Source organism: Parastagonospora nodorum (genome assembly GCF_000146915.1).
Source record: "Parastagonospora nodorum SN15 chromosome Unknown scaffold_18, whole genome shotgun sequence".
NCBI lineage: Eukaryota > Fungi > Ascomycota > Dothideomycetes > Pleosporales > Phaeosphaeriaceae > Parastagonospora > Parastagonospora nodorum.
The window spans coordinates 534,874-552,791 of NW_001884566.1; the positions used below are offsets into that span (position 1 = coordinate 534,874).

General features: G+C 51.9%; 10 protein-coding genes across 10 annotated transcripts; 6 read left to right on the top strand and 4 right to left on the bottom strand.

The window, feature by feature from the left end:
- Position 1: 1 nt before the first annotated feature.
- SNOG_11091 (hypothetical protein) lies at positions 2 to 1,101 on the bottom strand (the record flags this gene model as incomplete). The annotated part of the gene is made up of 2 exons (XM_001801289.1): positions 2 to 779; positions 839 to 1,101. 2 exons carry the CDS (start codon positions 1,099 to 1,101, stop codon positions 2 to 4), a joined length of 1,041 nt encoding a protein of 346 aa, XP_001801341.1.
- A 1,551-nt stretch (positions 1,102 to 2,652) lies between these two features.
- Positions 2,653 to 3,329, top strand: SNOG_11092 (hypothetical protein; the record flags this gene model as incomplete). Its single annotated transcript, XM_001801290.1, has 2 exons — positions 2,653 to 2,928; positions 3,003 to 3,329. 2 exons carry the CDS (start codon positions 2,653 to 2,655, stop codon positions 3,327 to 3,329), a joined length of 603 nt encoding a protein of 200 aa, XP_001801342.1.
- Positions 3,330 to 4,945: 1,616 nt separating this feature from the next.
- On the top strand, positions 4,946 to 7,032 carry SNOG_11093 (hypothetical protein; the record flags this gene model as incomplete). The annotated part of the gene is made up of 5 exons (XM_001801291.1): positions 4,946 to 4,957; positions 5,061 to 5,348; positions 5,422 to 5,631; positions 5,659 to 5,914; positions 5,966 to 7,032. The coding sequence occupies 5 exons, from the start codon at positions 4,946 to 4,948 to the stop codon at positions 7,030 to 7,032; spliced, it is 1,833 nt and encodes a 610-aa protein (XP_001801343.1).
- A 169-nt stretch (positions 7,033 to 7,201) lies between these two features.
- Positions 7,202 to 8,149, bottom strand: SNOG_11094 (hypothetical protein; the record flags this gene model as incomplete). The annotated part of the gene is made up of 1 exon (XM_001801292.1): positions 7,202 to 8,149. The coding sequence occupies one exon, from the start codon at positions 8,147 to 8,149 to the stop codon at positions 7,202 to 7,204; it is 948 nt and encodes a 315-aa protein (XP_001801344.1).
- Positions 8,150 to 8,512: 363 nt separating this feature from the next.
- SNOG_11095 (hypothetical protein) lies at positions 8,513 to 9,969 on the bottom strand. The gene has a single exon (XM_001801293.1). It carries the CDS (start codon positions 9,763 to 9,765, stop codon positions 8,737 to 8,739), a length of 1,029 nt encoding a protein of 342 aa, XP_001801345.1. The 5' UTR covers positions 9,766 to 9,969; the 3' UTR covers positions 8,513 to 8,736.
- Positions 9,970 to 10,710: 741 nt separating this feature from the next.
- On the top strand, positions 10,711 to 12,852 carry SNOG_11096 (hypothetical protein; the record flags this gene model as incomplete). Its single annotated transcript, XM_001801294.1, has 3 exons — positions 10,711 to 11,827; positions 11,910 to 12,087; positions 12,135 to 12,852. 3 exons carry the CDS (start codon positions 10,711 to 10,713, stop codon positions 12,802 to 12,804), a joined length of 1,965 nt encoding a protein of 654 aa, XP_001801346.1. The 3' UTR covers positions 12,805 to 12,852.
- A 291-nt stretch (positions 12,853 to 13,143) lies between these two features.
- Positions 13,144 to 13,860, top strand: SNOG_11097 (hypothetical protein; the record flags this gene model as incomplete). The annotated part of the gene is made up of 2 exons (XM_001801295.1): positions 13,144 to 13,414; positions 13,571 to 13,860. 2 exons carry the CDS (start codon positions 13,144 to 13,146, stop codon positions 13,858 to 13,860), a joined length of 561 nt encoding a protein of 186 aa, XP_001801347.1.
- An 805-nt stretch (positions 13,861 to 14,665) lies between these two features.
- Positions 14,666 to 15,670, top strand: SNOG_11098 (hypothetical protein). Its single transcript, XM_001801296.1, has one exon. It carries the CDS (start codon positions 14,727 to 14,729, stop codon positions 15,582 to 15,584), a length of 858 nt encoding a protein of 285 aa, XP_001801348.1. The 5' UTR covers positions 14,666 to 14,726; the 3' UTR covers positions 15,585 to 15,670.
- Positions 15,671 to 15,766: 96 nt separating this feature from the next.
- On the bottom strand, positions 15,767 to 16,312 carry SNOG_11099 (hypothetical protein; the record flags this gene model as incomplete). Its single annotated transcript, XM_001801297.1, has 2 exons — positions 15,767 to 16,020; positions 16,069 to 16,312. The coding sequence occupies 2 exons, from the start codon at positions 16,310 to 16,312 to the stop codon at positions 15,767 to 15,769; spliced, it is 498 nt and encodes a 165-aa protein (XP_001801349.1).
- An 844-nt stretch (positions 16,313 to 17,156) lies between these two features.
- On the top strand, positions 17,157 to 17,714 carry SNOG_11100 (hypothetical protein; the record flags this gene model as incomplete). The annotated part of the gene is made up of 2 exons (XM_001801298.1): positions 17,157 to 17,459; positions 17,688 to 17,714. 2 exons carry the CDS (start codon positions 17,157 to 17,159, stop codon positions 17,712 to 17,714), a joined length of 330 nt encoding a protein of 109 aa, XP_001801350.1.
- Positions 17,715 to 17,918: the final 204 nt, after the last annotated feature.

Below are 17,918 nucleotides of genomic sequence, written 5' to 3' on the forward strand. Positions count from 1 at the left end.
TTCATCTGACTATGCGAGGGCCTGGTCCTCCATGCGGTGGCACTCTAGGACGATGGTGGTCGTTGCGATCGTTTTGTCCAGGATGTTCCATCCATACAGGTGACTCTGGACGGTTATCCCTGAGGCAGTTTGGTCCATTGGGCATCCAATCTAAAGACTCTGGGATCTCGAAGAATTTCGTAAATCGCTCAAACGGAAAGAGGACATCTTCTACAGGGTGCGGTAGGCAGAACTCTGAATTGATGGGTTGGAAGAGAGCTGCCTCGATGATCGTGACAGGGAGGGAGCCTGACATGTGCGCATAAGGAGGTGAAGTAGGCCTGACCGTTTGAAGCACCATGACGAGAATGCTAAGACCGATCGTAGTGATGGCGGTCGCTAAAGCATTCAACATGCTTGGTCGACGTTTGCTGGAAGTCGGCTTCTCTTCGGACTGTTCATCGTCTTCCGAAGACTGGGACTGGTTATCCTGTATGGAGATTAAAAGCTCATAGTTCTCAGTATCCCTTTGCCTTCTTGTCAGAACAAGGAAGCTTTGTTTGAAAGACCATCTTAGGTGCCCCAGAACATGGTCGACTGCGTCGTAGAAGATCGGTGAGATGAGGAGCGCAACGGCATAAAGTACCATGAATGCTACTATCATAGCGGGCAGGCCAGACAATAAAAGGCCCATTCCACCAGTGCCACCGAGAACTCGGCTAGCCGCCATCCACTGAATCTCCCCTCCGGTCTCGATAAAGAAGGATATCTGTGATGCTGAACATGCTGCGGTGGAGAGTCTACATGCGCAGCAGTCAGTGAATCTGGTAACATGTGTTAAACTGCTTTCTGAACTTACGCTAGTATGGCCCCAAAGAATTTTCTGAATGCGGAAGATTGTCCTCCGTTGTGTCGGTAGACAAGCACTTTGCTGCCGACAAGGAGGAGGACATCGGGAAGGAAAAATGTTGGTGTGTACAGCAGGTAAAGGACGATGGGTAAAGATCCAAAATGGCTACCCAGATGCAGAAGTTTGGCGACGAAGAAGGCAACAAAGAAAAGAGCAAACTGATTCTTGGTTCTTGATAGAGCCTCGAGAGGCGCGAGGATGTTGAGCTGCATAGCAGCGGTTCTAGTGTTGACCGTAACTATCGTGAGTCGTAATGTTGAAGCACCAAAGCAGAATCAAAAATAAGGAAAGTCGGGCCAAAGCAGGCGAGAGGTATTAGCAATGGTTTTTCATGTATCGCGAGTCCAACGATACTACAGAGCACACGCGGAAAGGAGCCATAGACCAGCTTACAGCGCGACGCGGGTGTCGCGTGCACATATAAAAAGGATCTGACCAGGCAGGCCCATGCCCGCTACGGATCCGAAATACATGTGCTAGGTTGACTGCGCTAAGCCACGGCAGCAACGGTCCTTCGCTCAACGGGGTCTGCTATGAGAGCCAATAAGCCTTCTTGAAGACCACGCCCCCTTGAAGCTGGCGCTGCCAGCTTGCTCGTGTTTGGATGTCTTTGACAGGCGGCCGGACCGTGGTAGCTCAGCCCCAGGCGGAGGGTCTAATTTGACCTGGCGGGCCCCTGCATAACAAGCCTCGGACAGGCTTCGCGTCTTGGAGTTGCGCTATTATTCACCCTAATGACACGCAGCTTTGCCGAAATGGCAGGACGGCACGTGCACACGAGCTGCCGGGTGGACACATCCATCGCTTCCAGAAACACTGGCTCTCTTCCCCTGTCTTCGTCTCGCGATCAGTTCGTTGTCGCAAAAATGATGGACAATGAGTTTTCTGGGACAGGTAACGTACAGTACTACATCTGTGCCATTGTCATACCCTCTTTGTGTCTTTGATTGCGTTGGAAGAGTGATGAAACCAGGACTGCGCCGTTGCGGGGCCGCGCTTCTAGGTACAGCCCGCTTCTGTATACCTAAACGGTAATTCACAAGACCGGTGAGTGGGCGCCCCCCAGGCCGTGCTAGCCATGCAGTGCGTAGGATTCCAGCACATATTATAGGGGTTTGTCGAGTGCGCACACGACACCAGAGAGGTAGAGGTGACCAACAAGGAGCAAACAACTGCAGCCGCTGGTCGTTTTACAGCAGGAATTGAACAACTCCTCTTTGACGATGAGATGCAATTGTGTACTGATGGACGGCGCAAGGTTCCCAAATCCAGTGTTGGTGGTGCGTTCGGCGTATGCGCAGCGAATCGCATCATCGTTTTTCCGGTGTTGGTTGGCACGGCTCACAGCTGCCAAAGCCGCGCCATTCGCAGGGCCTAGAAGTACCACATCCTTGGTAAGAACAATCTGGAATCGTTACCAAGGCGGAGTGCAGGACTGCATCAATCCTTTTGACCTAGATCGCGCGATGGACGGTCCCATATTCTTTTTGTCCAGGCTGACGGGATAATCGCGGTGGGACTTCGCATTTTTATTGCGCAGGCACAGTCCGGGGAGTAAGCAAATCTTGACTCGGTGTCCTTTCAGTCTTAGGCCCCCTAGGCAGTCAGGGAGAGTGGTGGCACAAGATTTCCGACACACAAGCCTTGAATGCTTTGTCGATCAGTTGCGACGCAGCTTCATTGCATGGGACTGACCCACCAACCCCACTCAGCTACTTGGTAAGGCAACCACCACGGCGACCAGTGCAGCATGACCTTCTGTAATGTGTAGTCTCCTCAGACAGGGCGCCTCACTTGCTCGGTCATCGCCCGAAGATACTGCCGCCGTCGAGGCTCCTGAGCCTAAAGCCATCATTATTTCAGGACCAAGTCAGGATCAAGATCCATCGAACTCGATCACCAACTGTAGCATTACATACCGGTACTTGCCTCGGAGCTTTGCGCGTGTTGGAGGCGCAGCTCTCCAAAGAATCTCCGAATGCCAACTGGCAACCCCAGAGTCGTTGGACGCGTATGCTATACCAGCCAAGCAGAACTCGGTCAGGGAGATCAAAGAAAGGGCCGGTTGTTGATGCCTTGCAACGAGAAATGAGTTCACTCTGATCCATCACAGTGCTGCATCTACCTCTGTAAAGCGCACGCGAGCGCTGCAAGCTGGATGTTGTGCGCCTCGGACATGCATATGCAGGCGTATTTGACAGCCGACGAACGGGGGCCGCAATCAGGCAACAGCAAAGAGTTCTGTGAGGGGCATGGCCATCTCACTCCATCTCCAGAACGTCGAACACCACCAGCTAGTCCGCAGGAACTGCGACAACGATGCAAGCTTCCGTCACCTACAATCCCATGTCTTCTGGAGGACATGTTCCTGTATCGCAATTGTCATCCCCTCTCTTCAGGCTACCAGCTGAATTACGCGTCGCGATCTTCGAATGCTTAGACTTTCCACCTATCAGCAACGAACAGTGTCATGGACTCATACTATGCTGCAGGCAAGCGAAACTCGAATGCGAGCAAGTTGCGATCAGAAGCTTCACATCGTGGATCACCACGTTCGTACGAAGTGTAGTTACTCAGTGCGAATTCGAGGTCCGCGTCTTCCTTCCGCCCGCTCCGCCTGTAGGATACAACTACGGCTTCAGGACCTTCAAAGAACTGGTGCTAGTGCTTCCTAGTGCTTCTTGTCAGCTTGCGATGTCATTAACGAGCTTCTACATCAATCTGCGACACCTGAATCCGGTGTTTGGTCTTTGGTTGAATACACTCACGATTCACTTCCAGGGCTTCCTTGGAGACAATTACTCAAGAAATGGTCCTTCTCAAGTTTACAGACGCTTGCGGTTCATCATCGAAGGCGGTCTGACATACGCACATGATCCGATCGGTCAAGCAAGAGAGAAGAGGCTGCGGAAGTATTCCGATATGTGGAAACTTTGGAAGCCCATACCATCGTTCATCCAGAAGCTTGTGATTTCTTGGGACATGACTCCTGACGGCCTTTGCAGTGATGAGCGGGTGCGATTGACGGGCGACGAGCAGAAGATACATAGCCCACAGTGTATGGGCCGGAGCATGCATGAGGTCTTGAGTGAGAACGGCATGCTGGGCGAATATATGATGGCATCTTTTGCTAGATTCAAACCGTCCGCAAGAGAACGAAGAGAGAGCCGTTTTGATGGCGAGCGCGGAGCGGCTTGCTCTAGCTGCACTCGCAATCTTAACTATCAACGAGACGCCCGAGGTTTGCCAGGGGACGCTGATCCAGGCTGGGTCAAGTAAAAGCTGCATGGACTGCGGCGCAAGAATATCGAGTGCGAAAGGACAAGTGCAACACGCTCTCTTCATCTATTCCGTGTTCGATAGGTTGTCACATCATTCAATATGATACTGATTGAGAAGGAAGCTTGACAGATATCTATAAGCGATAACAATAGTGAGCCGGCGTCGACTTTTCCGGCACAAGTGTGGTTCCTACTGGTCCGATGTCTTTGTTCTTGGAGAATGGTCTTATCCAGTAGCGTGTTGCTGCATGATCGAAGCTGAAGAAAAGGCTTCAGTCACTTGCTCGTAAGAATGCGATTGAAGCTTCTGTCAACCGATTTGCGATGATTACTGCGCATCTAGGTATTCTTTCCGCTAATACTATTTCCCCGGCCGTATATGAAAGAGATGGCAAGTTTTGAGTTGCTCATTCCCCGAGAGATCTGTAATCGCGCTCGCGCCAGTCCAAAGCGGAATAGCACAAAGATGCTTATCGTGGGGGGATCGGCGGCGAACACGACGATGACGATGGCTGATGGTCCGCTGAACTACTAGAACTACGATATCAATCTAGCAGAAACTTTAGTTTATCTTCAAGAATGAATTCCGGGTCTTTCTTCGATCCTTCTGTTCATTGCCTTTCTCAACGATGTGTGGAATTAGCTCTGTGGTCACCTTGCGGGGCCCATCGGCCTCTTTACAAAGACCGCTCAACGCTGAGTAAAACGATCAATGACAGCCTAGATACGATCAAACACCGTGGGCCGGATTCTAACGGAGATTGGATCAGTGAAAATGGGCGAGTTGGTATGATTAAGCTCCTATTATGCTAGAAGCACGTGACTAACATGATACAGCTCTTGGTCACAACCGCCTTGCCATTGTCGATCTGAACCCGGAAGCAGAGCAGCCATTCCATGATCCAGAAGGCGATGTGCACGCCGTCGTCAACGGCGAGCTATATGGCTATAACGAGGTCCGAGAACAGCTCAGTGCAAAGGGCTACAAGTTTCGCAGCAAGTGCGATTCGGAAATTGCCATATTCTTGTATAAAGAGTACGGGGTTTCATTTCTCTCGCATCTCCGTGGAGAGTTCTCGCTCTGTCTCTATGACTCCAAAGCACAGATTTTCTTCGCAGCGTGCGATCGGTATGCGATCAAACCACTGTACTACACAGTTCATGAAGGCAATCTGCTCGTAAGTAGTATTTTTATTACCTGCTGGTGATTAAACAACTTACAAGATGTACTAGATTGCCTCTGAAATTAAGGCGTTTCTTCCCTTCGGATGGCAAGCAGAATGGGATGTGCAAAGCATCAAAGATGTTGGCTGGCTGTGCGATCGAAGAACACTGTTCAAGGACGTGAAGTCCATCAATCCTGGCCACTACCTTATCTTGACCTCTTTCAGTACAGTTTCTCAGCACAAGTACTGGGATCTTGACTTTAAAGACAAGGTAAAGCGGCCGCCTCTTTACCACGTATGAAGTTTCCTTAACCAGAAACAGCGCGAAGTGGAAACACGCACGGAGGACGAGATGATTCAAGGTGTACGCGACCGACTCTTTGAGGCAATCCGAGATCGACTACGCGCGGACGTACCGATCGGTGTCTTTCTCAGCGGTGGCATCGATTCCAGTGCGATAGCCGGCATGGTAACGCACCTCATGAAAACCGAAGGCACGTCGCTAGGCACAGCACCAGCATCTGAAGCCATCAACTGTTTCAGCGTCAAGTTCATCGGCGAAGAACATGACGAAGAGCGTAAGACAGTCTCCGGAACCAAATCACGCAATTGCTGACAATGTCGTCCAGCCATCGCGCGCAGAACTGCAAAGTGGCTAGGCGTCAAGATGCACCATGTCGAAATGACTGAGGAAAGGTTCGCCGCCAACATTGAAGACGCAGTGTGGCACAACGAAACCGCGGTCAAAGATCTCGGCACTGTCGGAAAATTCATGCTGTCCAGACTCACCCGCGACGCCGGTATCAAAGTCGTTCTCACAGGCGAAGGGTCTGATGAACACTTTGGTGGCTACCGCGAACTCGTGAAGGACTTCGTTCGCGAGCCAGATCCTTCATGGCCATCATCCACCCTCTCCGAAGCTGACCGCCTGCGCGCCATCGCAGACTTGGAAACAGCTACATCATCCCATCCCAACGAGCCCAACACTGCAGCTTCAGTTCGCCGTCAAGTCAACAACACCTCCTTCCTCGGCTTCACGCAATACTTCGCGCTGGACGAACCCCTCCTCAGCCCCTGGACATCTACTGAATTCGGCACGAGCGACAAGCGCCTCACCGCCGTCCACGCCCTCGACGGCCTCACGCGCGACTGCATGAATCTCAAATGGCACCCGTTGCACACATCGCTGTACATATGGACCAAATGCGCGCTTGCAAAAGGCCTACTAACCGTCCTCGGTGACCGCTGCGAAATGGCACATAGCGTTGAGGGCCGCCAGCCTTTCCTCGACCATCGACTGACCGAGTACGCCATGTCTCTACCTCCTTCTATGAAAATCCGCTTCGATCCCATAACCGGCTCGTTCAGCGAGAAGTGGATCCTGAAAGAAGCTGTGAAGCCATACATCACCCAGGAATTGTATGAGAGGAAGAAACACCCGTTTTCGGCGCCGGTAAGGTATAAGGAAGGGGGCGCGGTGTATGAGCTTTTTGAACGGCTAATTACAAAGGAGAATGTTGAGGAGTTGGGGTGGTTGGAGTGGGGGAGGTGTGAGGGGTTGGTGGAGAGGGCGATTATGGAGGGGGATAGGAGTGCGTTTGGGCAGATGATTCTTGTGGGACAGTTTGTTATTTTGGGGAAGAGGTTTGGGGTTAAGAAGGCGGTCCCGGATTGGGCTGGGGTGGGGAATGAGTAGGGCAATCGCACTGCATTATACTTTTGAAGTAGTCGGATTAAGTACATTTGAATTGGGTATGAGCAATATGCTAAACGACGTTGACGCGACAGTCTGTTCTTTCACCCTTCATAACAGTCACTGAAGTCGAGACACCTGCTATATTAACGCAGCTAAGTCACGTCTAGCTTCAACCCTCCTCTTCGCTATGTCCTAACTCTGCAACAACCTCCATCCACTCCACCTTCCCAAAGCCGCACTCCACATAGAACGGATCCTCAAACATATACGGCAGCAGCTTACCCTTCATGATCCGGCTTACAGCCAAGACCAGTTCCGGCACCGTCGCCACCCCCATCTGACAAGCCTCCAGTCTCACAATCCCGCGCAGTCCATCATCCGTCTTGGCAGTAACGATGCGGGGACGCGACGGATTAACCGGTGCTTCAAAGAAGTTCGCAAAGTTATTACCACCACCTGCAGTAGGTCGGATGACGCTGCGCCGATTAAAGTCCTGGGGCGTGACATTAGGCAGCTGATAGACATCGCCCATCAGCGAAAGCGAAGCCGGTCCATCAGTGTCCTTACGCTTAGCGTACTCGGACCGATGATCCCACGAAACTGCAATCTCACCCATCCTAAGCGTGTGCATGCCTTCCAAGTCATTCAGGAACGCCTCTATTAGCGAGACAGCACAGATATCGTGGTCCTTGCGGCGAATCGTTCCCATGCAGTGCAAGCGCAAGATGGGCTTGTGGACTTGAGCGAGCGGCTCGAGCAAGGTGGATTCGATGTCTGGACGATCGTTGCAAATGACGAGAGATAGGGCTTCGAGATTAAGGAGGTCTGTGGCGGAGTTAATGCCCTTTGCGAAGAGGAGTCGGGTCTTGGGGCCGTGGTGGTACTCGCCGGTGTAGGGCTGGGTGTTGAAGGCTTGCTGCACTTTCTGGACGTGCCGCCATAGTCTATGGCACTTCTCTTCTTCGAGTGTGCGTTGCGGCTTGGGGGTGATGACTGGTGCGTCTTGCATCTGTGTGTCCTCTACGGCGTGAGCGATCTGCGGAAGGTTGATGTCAGACGAAATGCGGACCAAGGCATGAGCGCATGGATTGTGCGTATGATCCATGTTATCTGACATTGTGGATGTGATGTTTGGTTTTGAGTGTGTAAGGAGGAAGTCTTCGTAATAATTCGGAGTTGAGGTTGAGGGTGAGGGTGAGGCAAGTTGTAAAGAAGACTGACTGTGTGAGAAGGTCCTGGATATTGTTTATGGGAGAGAGGGAGTTGAGTGAAGTGAAAATGCAACTACCTATGCACCTCTGCTGCCTCGCCTAACATAGATGTGCAGTGAATCGTAGCTCTGCCTCAGCGTTGATGACATTGTGCCGGGACAAATGAAGAATCGATACTACGCAAAGGCCAGGAAGAGTATGAGGAAATGCAGAGAAGGTAGTGCTGTTCAAAGATGGCACTCGTAAGCAAAGGACAACCGCCCTTGGAGAAAAGCTAGACGCGTACTAATGTGATTCGCCTTGAGGCTTCAACGACAACATCGAGCAAGTCATCACTGCAAGCACTGTGAGTACTGCTAGTTCGTAAGAATGAGACTATTATGAGATTAAGCTCTAACCATGTCACTGCTGAAGGCTTCATGGGCTAATAGACGAGTTCCGAAAATAATGACAGGGTATCCAGCGACAAAGTGAGAATCGAAAAAAAAACAATTCAAACCTTCTTCAATACATCGATTATCCACTCGGTGCCCTCCCGTGCTTCGCGCAGGCCATACGGTAGCGTGAGCACGAAGCAATGCATCTGCTTCTCCCAATGCAGCCACTCGCCCTGTACGTTTTTCTCGGACAGTTTGTTGCGGAACATAACCCCGTCAGGCGCCAGGACATCGCAGCCAGCGGTCACGCCATGTACCTTGATACCGCGCTGTGCAAGTAGTGATACATCCGCATTGATAGGCGACACTCGACGCTCTGCCGGATCCCAGTCGCCCGTCCATGCCTTCGCTGTCTGCCTAATGATGGCTGGTGTAAGGAGAGGGTCGTGGTGCGCAATCCTCTCTATATCTGGGTTGGCTCGTGTGAGGTCGGTGGACGGGCTGATAGCCATGAGTGCGACGGGGTGCGCGCTTGATGTCGATGCATTCGAAACATCCAGCCCTTTCTCGGCGTCCTCTTTCAGCGCTTCGAGGGTCAAACACAATATGATGTTGGCGCCAGAGGAATCTCCTGCCAAGATAACTTTGTCGCCTGCCTCTTGCGCCTCTGCTAACAGTGTCCGATAAAGCCTCAGCATCCATGGAAAAGAGCTCGGTGCAGGATTGTTCGGTGCCATAGGTGGCGACACCATCGTTACAATAGTGTCCGGCATGTCCGTAGCCAGCTTCGCACATAATGACCAATGCTGACCAGACGGTCCCATCTGCCAGCTCCCTCCTGCAAAATAGTATATACGCTTCTTGCCCTTCTCGGGCAGTTTTGTCGGCGACGCGATGATGTCGTACAAATGAATGTCTTCGACGGTCCGATGGGAGAGAGTGCAACCGCGGAGTTTCGGCTTGGGGGGGTCGAGTCTGATGGAGCCGTCTTCGTGCTTTGGATGGCCACTGTTTATCTGGTTGCGAAAACGTCGGATTATGAAGTGCAGCACCGCCATGTATTGACTGCGGTCATGGCGGTCGGTAACGACGATGGAGCCACCGTCTTTGGCAACATACTGCGTCCGGTCCAGAGTCTCGAACATTACGCTGCAATTTTTCGAGAACTTGTGCTAAGGCTGAGCGCGAGTGGGGATTGAATCGACATTCTAAGAACAGGGAGCAGGCCCCATATAAGACTCGCTAGAACAATAGAGAGGGAACGACAGATCCGGATGGTGGCTTAACGTGTGTCTAGCGTGTCATCCGGATCGCGATCCATGACGCTGGTCTAGACATCTGTGGCCCCGCAACGTTTTCTGCATGTGCTTCTCCCGTAGAGGCACGTTGAACAGGTGTCTCCCGGTACCAGTTCATGCGAAGTGATTGAATTTCTTTTTCGCACGTTCACTTTGTCTCAGGAAGCCACCGTTACACACGCACAAGGGTAGTTTAGGGTCAATCGATGACGTATTTTGCCAAGGCTTCCCAAATCATAACATTGTGCCGAGTTCCGACCTCATCACCATTCTCTCCCAGCCCATCTCAACAAAACTTGTATGTATTCTCATCAGCATTCGATTGATGCATCCATGTCTAGAGAGACATGTGTGCAGTGATGATATTTGGTCCTATCAGTGGGTGAAATAAACGAATGCCAAATGCCAATCAACGTGGTACTGAGTCCTTCACTCTTCCGCCAGATTGACATGTGCAGCTCGATGGGCGGAATGCTCTTGGCATCTCGTCTTAGAGCGGAAACCTGGTGAAGGGCAACTTTCCGCCTGACAACTAGATCCGCATGGTTCCGCCGGCAGCTTCTCCGACGAGGGAGTCTTGTCCTCTTGGAATCATTCGTTAATTGCTGTAACTTGGCGCCGCCTTACTTCATTTGGCCCTTGATGCCAACGCCTACATCTGGGCGCACGTAAAGCCTAGAACTTGCGTCGCACTATTTGTGATAATGACAGGATTACTTAAAAGGTCGCGATAAGCCACATGTGGCACATCTGACGTGACGATCATTTCCCTTGGAAACATCCACTGCTCACATGGCTCAGCAGCAGTACCTCACCGACGAAGAGATCAAGAAATTCATTGACGACCTAGACCACGACAGCAATGGAACTATCGACTACTGGGAGTTGGAGCGCATGCTCGACAAGGTACACAAGGAGATAGCACCGAAAGCTCAACCACATCACCTTCATCATGCATCAAGAGATGACGAAGATCGACACGAATTTCTGCGAAGTGTCATTGGCACACGAGAAGATCGCATCAAACGCGATCAATTCGCCGAATGCGTGAAGAAGTGGGAAATTCCATCGCTAGAACAGGATCGAAAGGAAGCAAAAGAGGAGGATGATTACCTCAAGCAGATGTCAATCTACCGACGAGCACGCGCGTACTGGGCTGTCAAAGGGCCCGAGATTGCATTTATGGCACTGGTTGGGTCTTTCATGACCGCCTTTGGAGTCTGGCAATTCGTCAAATACCTTACATCACCACAGTACACACCAGCGTTCGGATGGGGCGCAGTTCTGGCGAAAACATGCGCGGGAGTACTCTACCCGACATTCTTTTTCCTGATTCTCTCCATGTCCCGATGGCTTGCGACGTTCCTCAGGAGATTCTACTTCATCTCACGCTTCGTCAACTGGGATCTTTCGCAGTCCTTTCACATCAAGATGTCGATTGCCGCTCTTTTCTTTGCTACCCTGCACGCTATCGGCCATCTGAGTGGCTCTTTCGTCTTTGGCAGCATGGCTAGCAGGCAGAATGCCGTCGCCAATGTGATCGGACAGGACATGGTCCCAAGGCGATATGTCGACTACGTGCGGTCGCTGCCAGGCTGGAGCGGTCTGACTGCTCTCAGCTGTTTCTACTTGCTCACCGCCATGAGCATGCCTCAGGTTCGAAAGTGGAGCTACGAGGTCTTTCAACTTGGCCATCTTCTCATGTTCCCTATCATTGGTCTAATGATGGCGCACGGTACCGCTGGACTTCTTCAATGGCCAATGTTCGGATACTGGCTCGCCTTTCCTACGCTACTTGTCATCTTCGAACGCAGTTGGCGCACCATCTCAGGGTTCCGTCCAATCGAAGCTGATCTTGAACTTCTCGACAAGGAGACTGTTGTAATTACAGCTGAAGTTCCCAAGACACGTCCGTGGGATTACAAGGCTGGCCAATATGTTTTCGTCCAGGTTCCGCAACTCTCGAGGTTCCAGTGGCACCCCTTTCACAGTATCGACATGTATCAACAATCGCATGCAAGTCCACATCAAGGCCGATGGCGACTGGACTAACCAGCTGCGCGACTTGGCACAGAAGGAGAAGAAATCGAAGATCAAGATTGGCCTTGATGGACCCTTTGGCGCACCAGCACAGCGATTCTATGACTTTGAATACAGCATGGTCTTTGGGTAAGCAACCCTGTAATACACGACGTACTCGATCTAACAATACGTAGTGCCGGCATTGGTGTAACGCCGTTCTCTGGTGTCCTAACCGACCTACAATACCATGAACTCGAACGCAGCAGAACTGCCGACCAATCACCTGAGTCCTCCGATAGCACATCAGTCAAGACTTCCCCGTATGAAGATCACCGACGTGTCGACTTCCATTGGATGGTCCGCGACAGGAACAATCTTATGTGGTTTTCCGATCTCCTCAACGAAGTGTCCCGCGCCCAGGATCTGGACAGTTCACACCTTGATATCCGCGTTCAAACATACGTAACGCAAAAACGGAAGAACATCTCCCAACATGTCTTTCGATGGCTACTGGAGAAACATCGCACAGATGACCACCCCTACTCGCCTATCACTGGTCTCGTTAATCCCACGCACTTTGGTCGACCGGATATCCGAGGTATCATGGAGCAACACTACAGCGATATGTGCAAAGTGCTTGCGGAGAAGACATCATCGACCAACGAGAAGCCCAATGGAGGACGGCGGATGAGCAAGATTCGAAGAACGAGTATGGTCGATGATGAAGTCAAGATTGGGGTGTTCTTCTGCGGACCGCCGGTTATCGGTCAGCAGTTGGCGGATCAGTGTAGTCAGATGACTGCAAAGGCGAGGAATGAGGGGAGGAAGATTGAGTATAGGTTTATGATTGAGGTGTTTGGTTAATGTGCGATGATAGTCTAGTTTCAATTCAAGCGATGTGCGAGGAATGCAGGACAGGACACTTACTGTATGCCTGACTAGTCTTCTCACCGCACGTGAGATTTTTAGTGCTGATCAGATCTTACACGTCGATCATTCTATTCTAATGATCTGCCTTGTGAGGCTGAAGCTGAAGCTTCATACTCCGCCATGATAAGGCCCACCACCGCACCACCACATCAGCACGACCTGTCTTGTCAGCCTGCACCGCACATACATATCTACACAACACCCTTTTCCACGCCTCACTCTCCAAACCATCCTCGTGCCTACCCACACACACACATCGACCACATCTCCACCATGCCTACCGAATTCGAGTGCCGCTACAACCTCTTCGACACATACACCGCCTTCCCCACCGGCCCCATCCTGTTCACACTCTCCATTCTCTTCCTCACTGTCGTTCTCGAAATCACCGCGCACAAGAATTTCTCAGGCGCTGCTGACCGCCCCTACGCCACGCTACACACCCGCGCCACCCGCCTGGCCATCGCATGTCTCCTGTACCCCCTCCTGCTCACATGCTTCGTTCTGCGCATCGTAAACGCACAAGCCTATGCGCGGCGCACGAGTGCGTGTAGAGAGTGGGTCGCGGGCCCGTTTTGGCCTGCGATTTGGATACTTAATGTGTTTCCGCTGGCGTGTGCGACGTGTGCGTTTTTGCGCACGTTGGTGGATTGTTTGCTGAGCAGATGGGGAAGGGGATTGAGGAATATATTATCGACAGAGAAGGGGGAGGGCACGGTTTGGGTGCCGGTTATGCCGGTTTTTGGTGTCTTAGTGGGCTTGTTCACGGTTTTCGAGGGGGTGAAGGGGGGAATTGGGTGGGCGATGGAGAGGGAGGGGTTTGGTGAGGAGGGGGTGGGGTTGGTGGACGGTGTTGAGGGGGATTGGGAGGGGGGTGAAGGTGAAGGAGATGGCAGGGATGAGGATGGTTTGCCGGAGTATGAAGAGGTTGTTGGGGCGAAGGATTGTGGAACTGGGGATGGGAGGGGGAAGGGCGATGGGCTTGTGTAGAGATGTAAATGCGCTGAAAGGAAGTTTGCTTGGTATATACGATCATGGAAGCCAATACGTACCATCCCATCATCATTCAAACGAATCCTCTCCATGAACACGTCCATCAAACGCCAACCTCACAAATGCCATCTCTCATTTCACCACGACATCATCGCCAGCACTCCCTCAATGTCGCAATCCAACAAACATCAAACGTCAGCGATAACACACGTCCAAACCACATCCACGGGCTCGCCTGTGCCAATAGCACCCCATCATGACTTCACGCCTCGCCCAAGCCCGCACCTACCCGGCGCACCTGCCCTCCACGCTCCCCACGTGCGCCTGCCCCCTGATACCACCGACGATACCCCGCACCCGCTTAAACCTGCACTTCCCGAAGCGCCCCTCCATAAAAACCCGTCTAGCCCTTCCATCACTCAATCACGCCATCGCCGCCATACCACGTTCGATGTCCACCCAAACCATGGTTCAGGTACGCACACGCCCATATTTAGCTATATGCGCCCAATGAGGTAGTGTGTTTTGTTTGTGCTAATGATGTCATAGGTCGAGTACTCGGTGGAGAAGCCGCTGAATCGCGAGCCGGAGCTGGGGAAGTTGGTTTCGAGGTGAGACAAGGCCGGATTTTGTGAGGTGTGCATGTAGGGTGGTTTGCTGATGTGATATGCGACAGTTTTATTACGACCGAGGGATATGACCGTAATCATGGCCCGATTCCGTACCTCGATGTCGATACGCACAGAGTCTTCGTCGACGGACTCGTCCGGAAAGACCTCGAGTTGTCGGTGAAGGATCTGAAGGCTTTACCGCAGCATAACGTTGTATGCGCGCTGCAATGCGCGGGAAATCGCAGACACACCATGCGGACCAAGTTGAAGGAAGTCTGCGGGATAGACTGGTTCGACGGCGCGGTCATGAACTGCAAATGGACGGGACCACTGCTAGCTGATGTGCTAAAGAAAGCTGGAGTCAAAGTCGAGGGAGATAAGTGGAAAGACGCACATGTAGCATTTGCATGCTACCAGACGGAAACGCAGGATGACAAGTTCTACGGCGCGTCGATTCCGCTGGCTCGCGCGATGGATCGTGAGAGCTCGATCATGCTGGCGCTGGAGATGAATGATAAGCCACTTACGCCGAATCACGGTGCGCCGGTGCGTGTCGTCACTCCTGGTATTGCTGGAGCGAGGAGTGTGAAGTGGTTGGATAAGATCACTGTGCAGATGAAGGAGTCGGAGAGCTATTACCAGCAACACGACTACAAGATCCTGCCGCCGGAAGCTGACACAAAAGAGAAGGCGGAGGAGTGGTGGGGGAAAGTGCCCGCGATACAAGATATGCCCGTCAACAGTGTGATCGGGATGCCATCTTCAGGCTCAACAGTGAAGCGCGGTGATGATGGCACGATTGAAGTCAGGGGATATGCTCTACCGAGCGGCGCGGATGGACCCATAGTCAAAGTCGAAGTCAGCGTCGACGGAGGTCATACCTGGAGTGATGCCGAGCTCATTCGAGATTACAAGGGTGACCACGCCGAGCTGAGGTGGGCGTGGTGTCTGTGGAAAGCGAACGTCAAGGTGGAAAAAGGCAAACACGACAAGATCTGGAGTCGTGCGACAGACAGGAGTGGTAATACGCAGGAGCAGACGTGCGAGTGGAACTACCGAGGCGTAGGGTATAATGCATACGGAGAGGTGTGTGATCTTAATATCGTCTAGGATTTGGCATGATAGATGGAGCGTTGCGTTATAATTGCATCACTAAGCCAGCGATAATCGAATATCTTCCTATCATTCCGTGTCTGATTTATTGCGCCTCGCTATGACCCAAACGCCTAGTATGCTCTGAGTCGTGAATCATGTCCATCCATCCTACAAGCCATCTATCCGTGTCTCCTCCCTCACAGCCCCAAACTCTTCCTAACATTCTGCCGCACAATCTTCTCATACTCGGCCCTCTTCTCCCTCCACATCCGCGCGGCATCCACATTCGCCGGACTCTCATCATTCGGCTCCGCCAGCATGCTCATCACACTGATCAGAATCTTCTCGACGCTCTGAATCGGCGACCACCGCTCGCTCGCCTGTTCGTACTGATGCGGGTCGTCGCCGGGGGGGTGCAGGATCGATATACACACTTCGCCGTTCGCATAGACTGGAATTGTGTTAGCATCCACATCCATCTTCCAATACTTCTACGTACCATTAGGATGCCAAACATCCGTGACGAACTTCATCTTCGGCGGCGCAAGCGGATAGTCCTTGGGAAACCTGAGTTCGGCGGGGAAGATGCCGCCTTCGAAAGGTGTGCCTTCGGGGCCTTGGATCAGGGCTTCCCAGAGGAACATGTCGTCTTCGGAGATGGGGCCTGCGGTTATGCCTTCGGGTGGGTCGGAGGAGAGCGCTTTGTACTCTTTGAAGAGGCGTTTCGAGGCGCTGGATGCCATGGTGGTGGCCGTGAGAAGGTTGTGGTGGGGTACGAGGGTTGGAGGGAGTAACGTGTGAGGAGAGCAATTATGGGCGGCGGCGTTCGCGATTGGCTTTGTGAGGGCGGTTGAAAGTGAATGTTCTGTACGGCAGTAGAAGGCGACCGCGGAATTATGCAGGGTCCCGAGATCGATGGTGAAGTGGGGATGCTTCTACCAACGGCCATGGCTTTCCGGGACCGCGGCTTGATGGCGCGGTCCGAGCGCCTGGGCACGTGCTCACTTCCTTCTCTTGCAGGCGGTTTCCTTAGAACCTCTCTTCAGTAGAGAGATAGTAGGTATGCTTTACTATGATACCGCGAATATGCAGCGACCAGGCAACAATTCGTTACCTATGAACGCTGTACGTTTGCGGCACAGTCGACTTGAGGCTGTGCAAGCAGACAACAACTTATAAGAACGGGTCGTTACCATGCGCAAACCACTGGAAAATACTCTTTGCACTCCATGAGAATGTCTCAATCACACGTGAATGGTAGCATCGACCCACAGACTAACAGCAGACTTCTCCAAGCGCCTTAAGATATCCAATGTCAGATCTTCAACTACCTCTTACCTTGGGACGTTCATGTCTGTATGCACGAAGACATTTTACGCATCTCAGAATGTGTTGGATGTCCAGAGGCCGATGGATACTATCCTGGACTAGAACGCGAGAAGGGCGTTGGGTACGATGTCTGGGCACGTAGACCAAAGTCAACATGGGGACCTCACTGGAAGTGTGAAGAGACGATGAGAGAGGGCAAAGCAAATATTGACATGTACGCGTTGCTCACTACATGCAAAAAGCTGTGAGTGTGCCACCATGTATCGTGTACTATTCGATGTCACAGGGCCGTTCTCTTATGGTTGTATCAATCACAAATGGCAGTATCCAGTCCTGCGAGGGTTCGCTGATAGCGTGTTGACTGATGAAGACGTTGGACCAGAGATCGAGGCAGTTGAACTTAAGATGTGGCAAGACGGGGAAGACCCCATTGTTGTCCTTGAATCGGTATCTCAGATTGTTTCTACCTATGTACTGCGGTTGGTTTCAAGTACTGATGCGGATTTTAGCTCCGGCCTTACCGACTTGGACTCCTTGACTGGATTCCCGGAATGCCTGCAGGTAATATTTAGACTATTGCTTAGGCTTAGACAGGGTCAAAAGCTATGTAGCGCGGATTGTGTTCTTAAGAGTGCAAGAGTGCAAGAGTGCAGTGCGCAAAAAAATATGCAAAAGAAACCCCCGCTTGCCTTGTGTGGCAAGCGAGGGGAAGAAACTCTTATTTTCTTAATTCATTGTCCGACCCTAATCTTTTCTCCTCTATCCAGCCTCTTGAACTTCTCCTCCTAGGCTAAGCCGCCTGAGAAGATTTCTTAAAAGCTCTATTTTGTAGAGAGAGCTCCGAGAAGTATTCGAACCCCGGCCTAGCTAAACCTCAATACCACTGTGGGTAAGAGAGTAGATCCACGGTAAACCGTGAACCTGAGCCGGTGGGTGTTTTATGTTTGTTCGATGAGGAGAGAAGGAATTAGGTGGAATATATCGGGTGTATTAGGTTGTGGGGGAGGATGTTTTGGACGT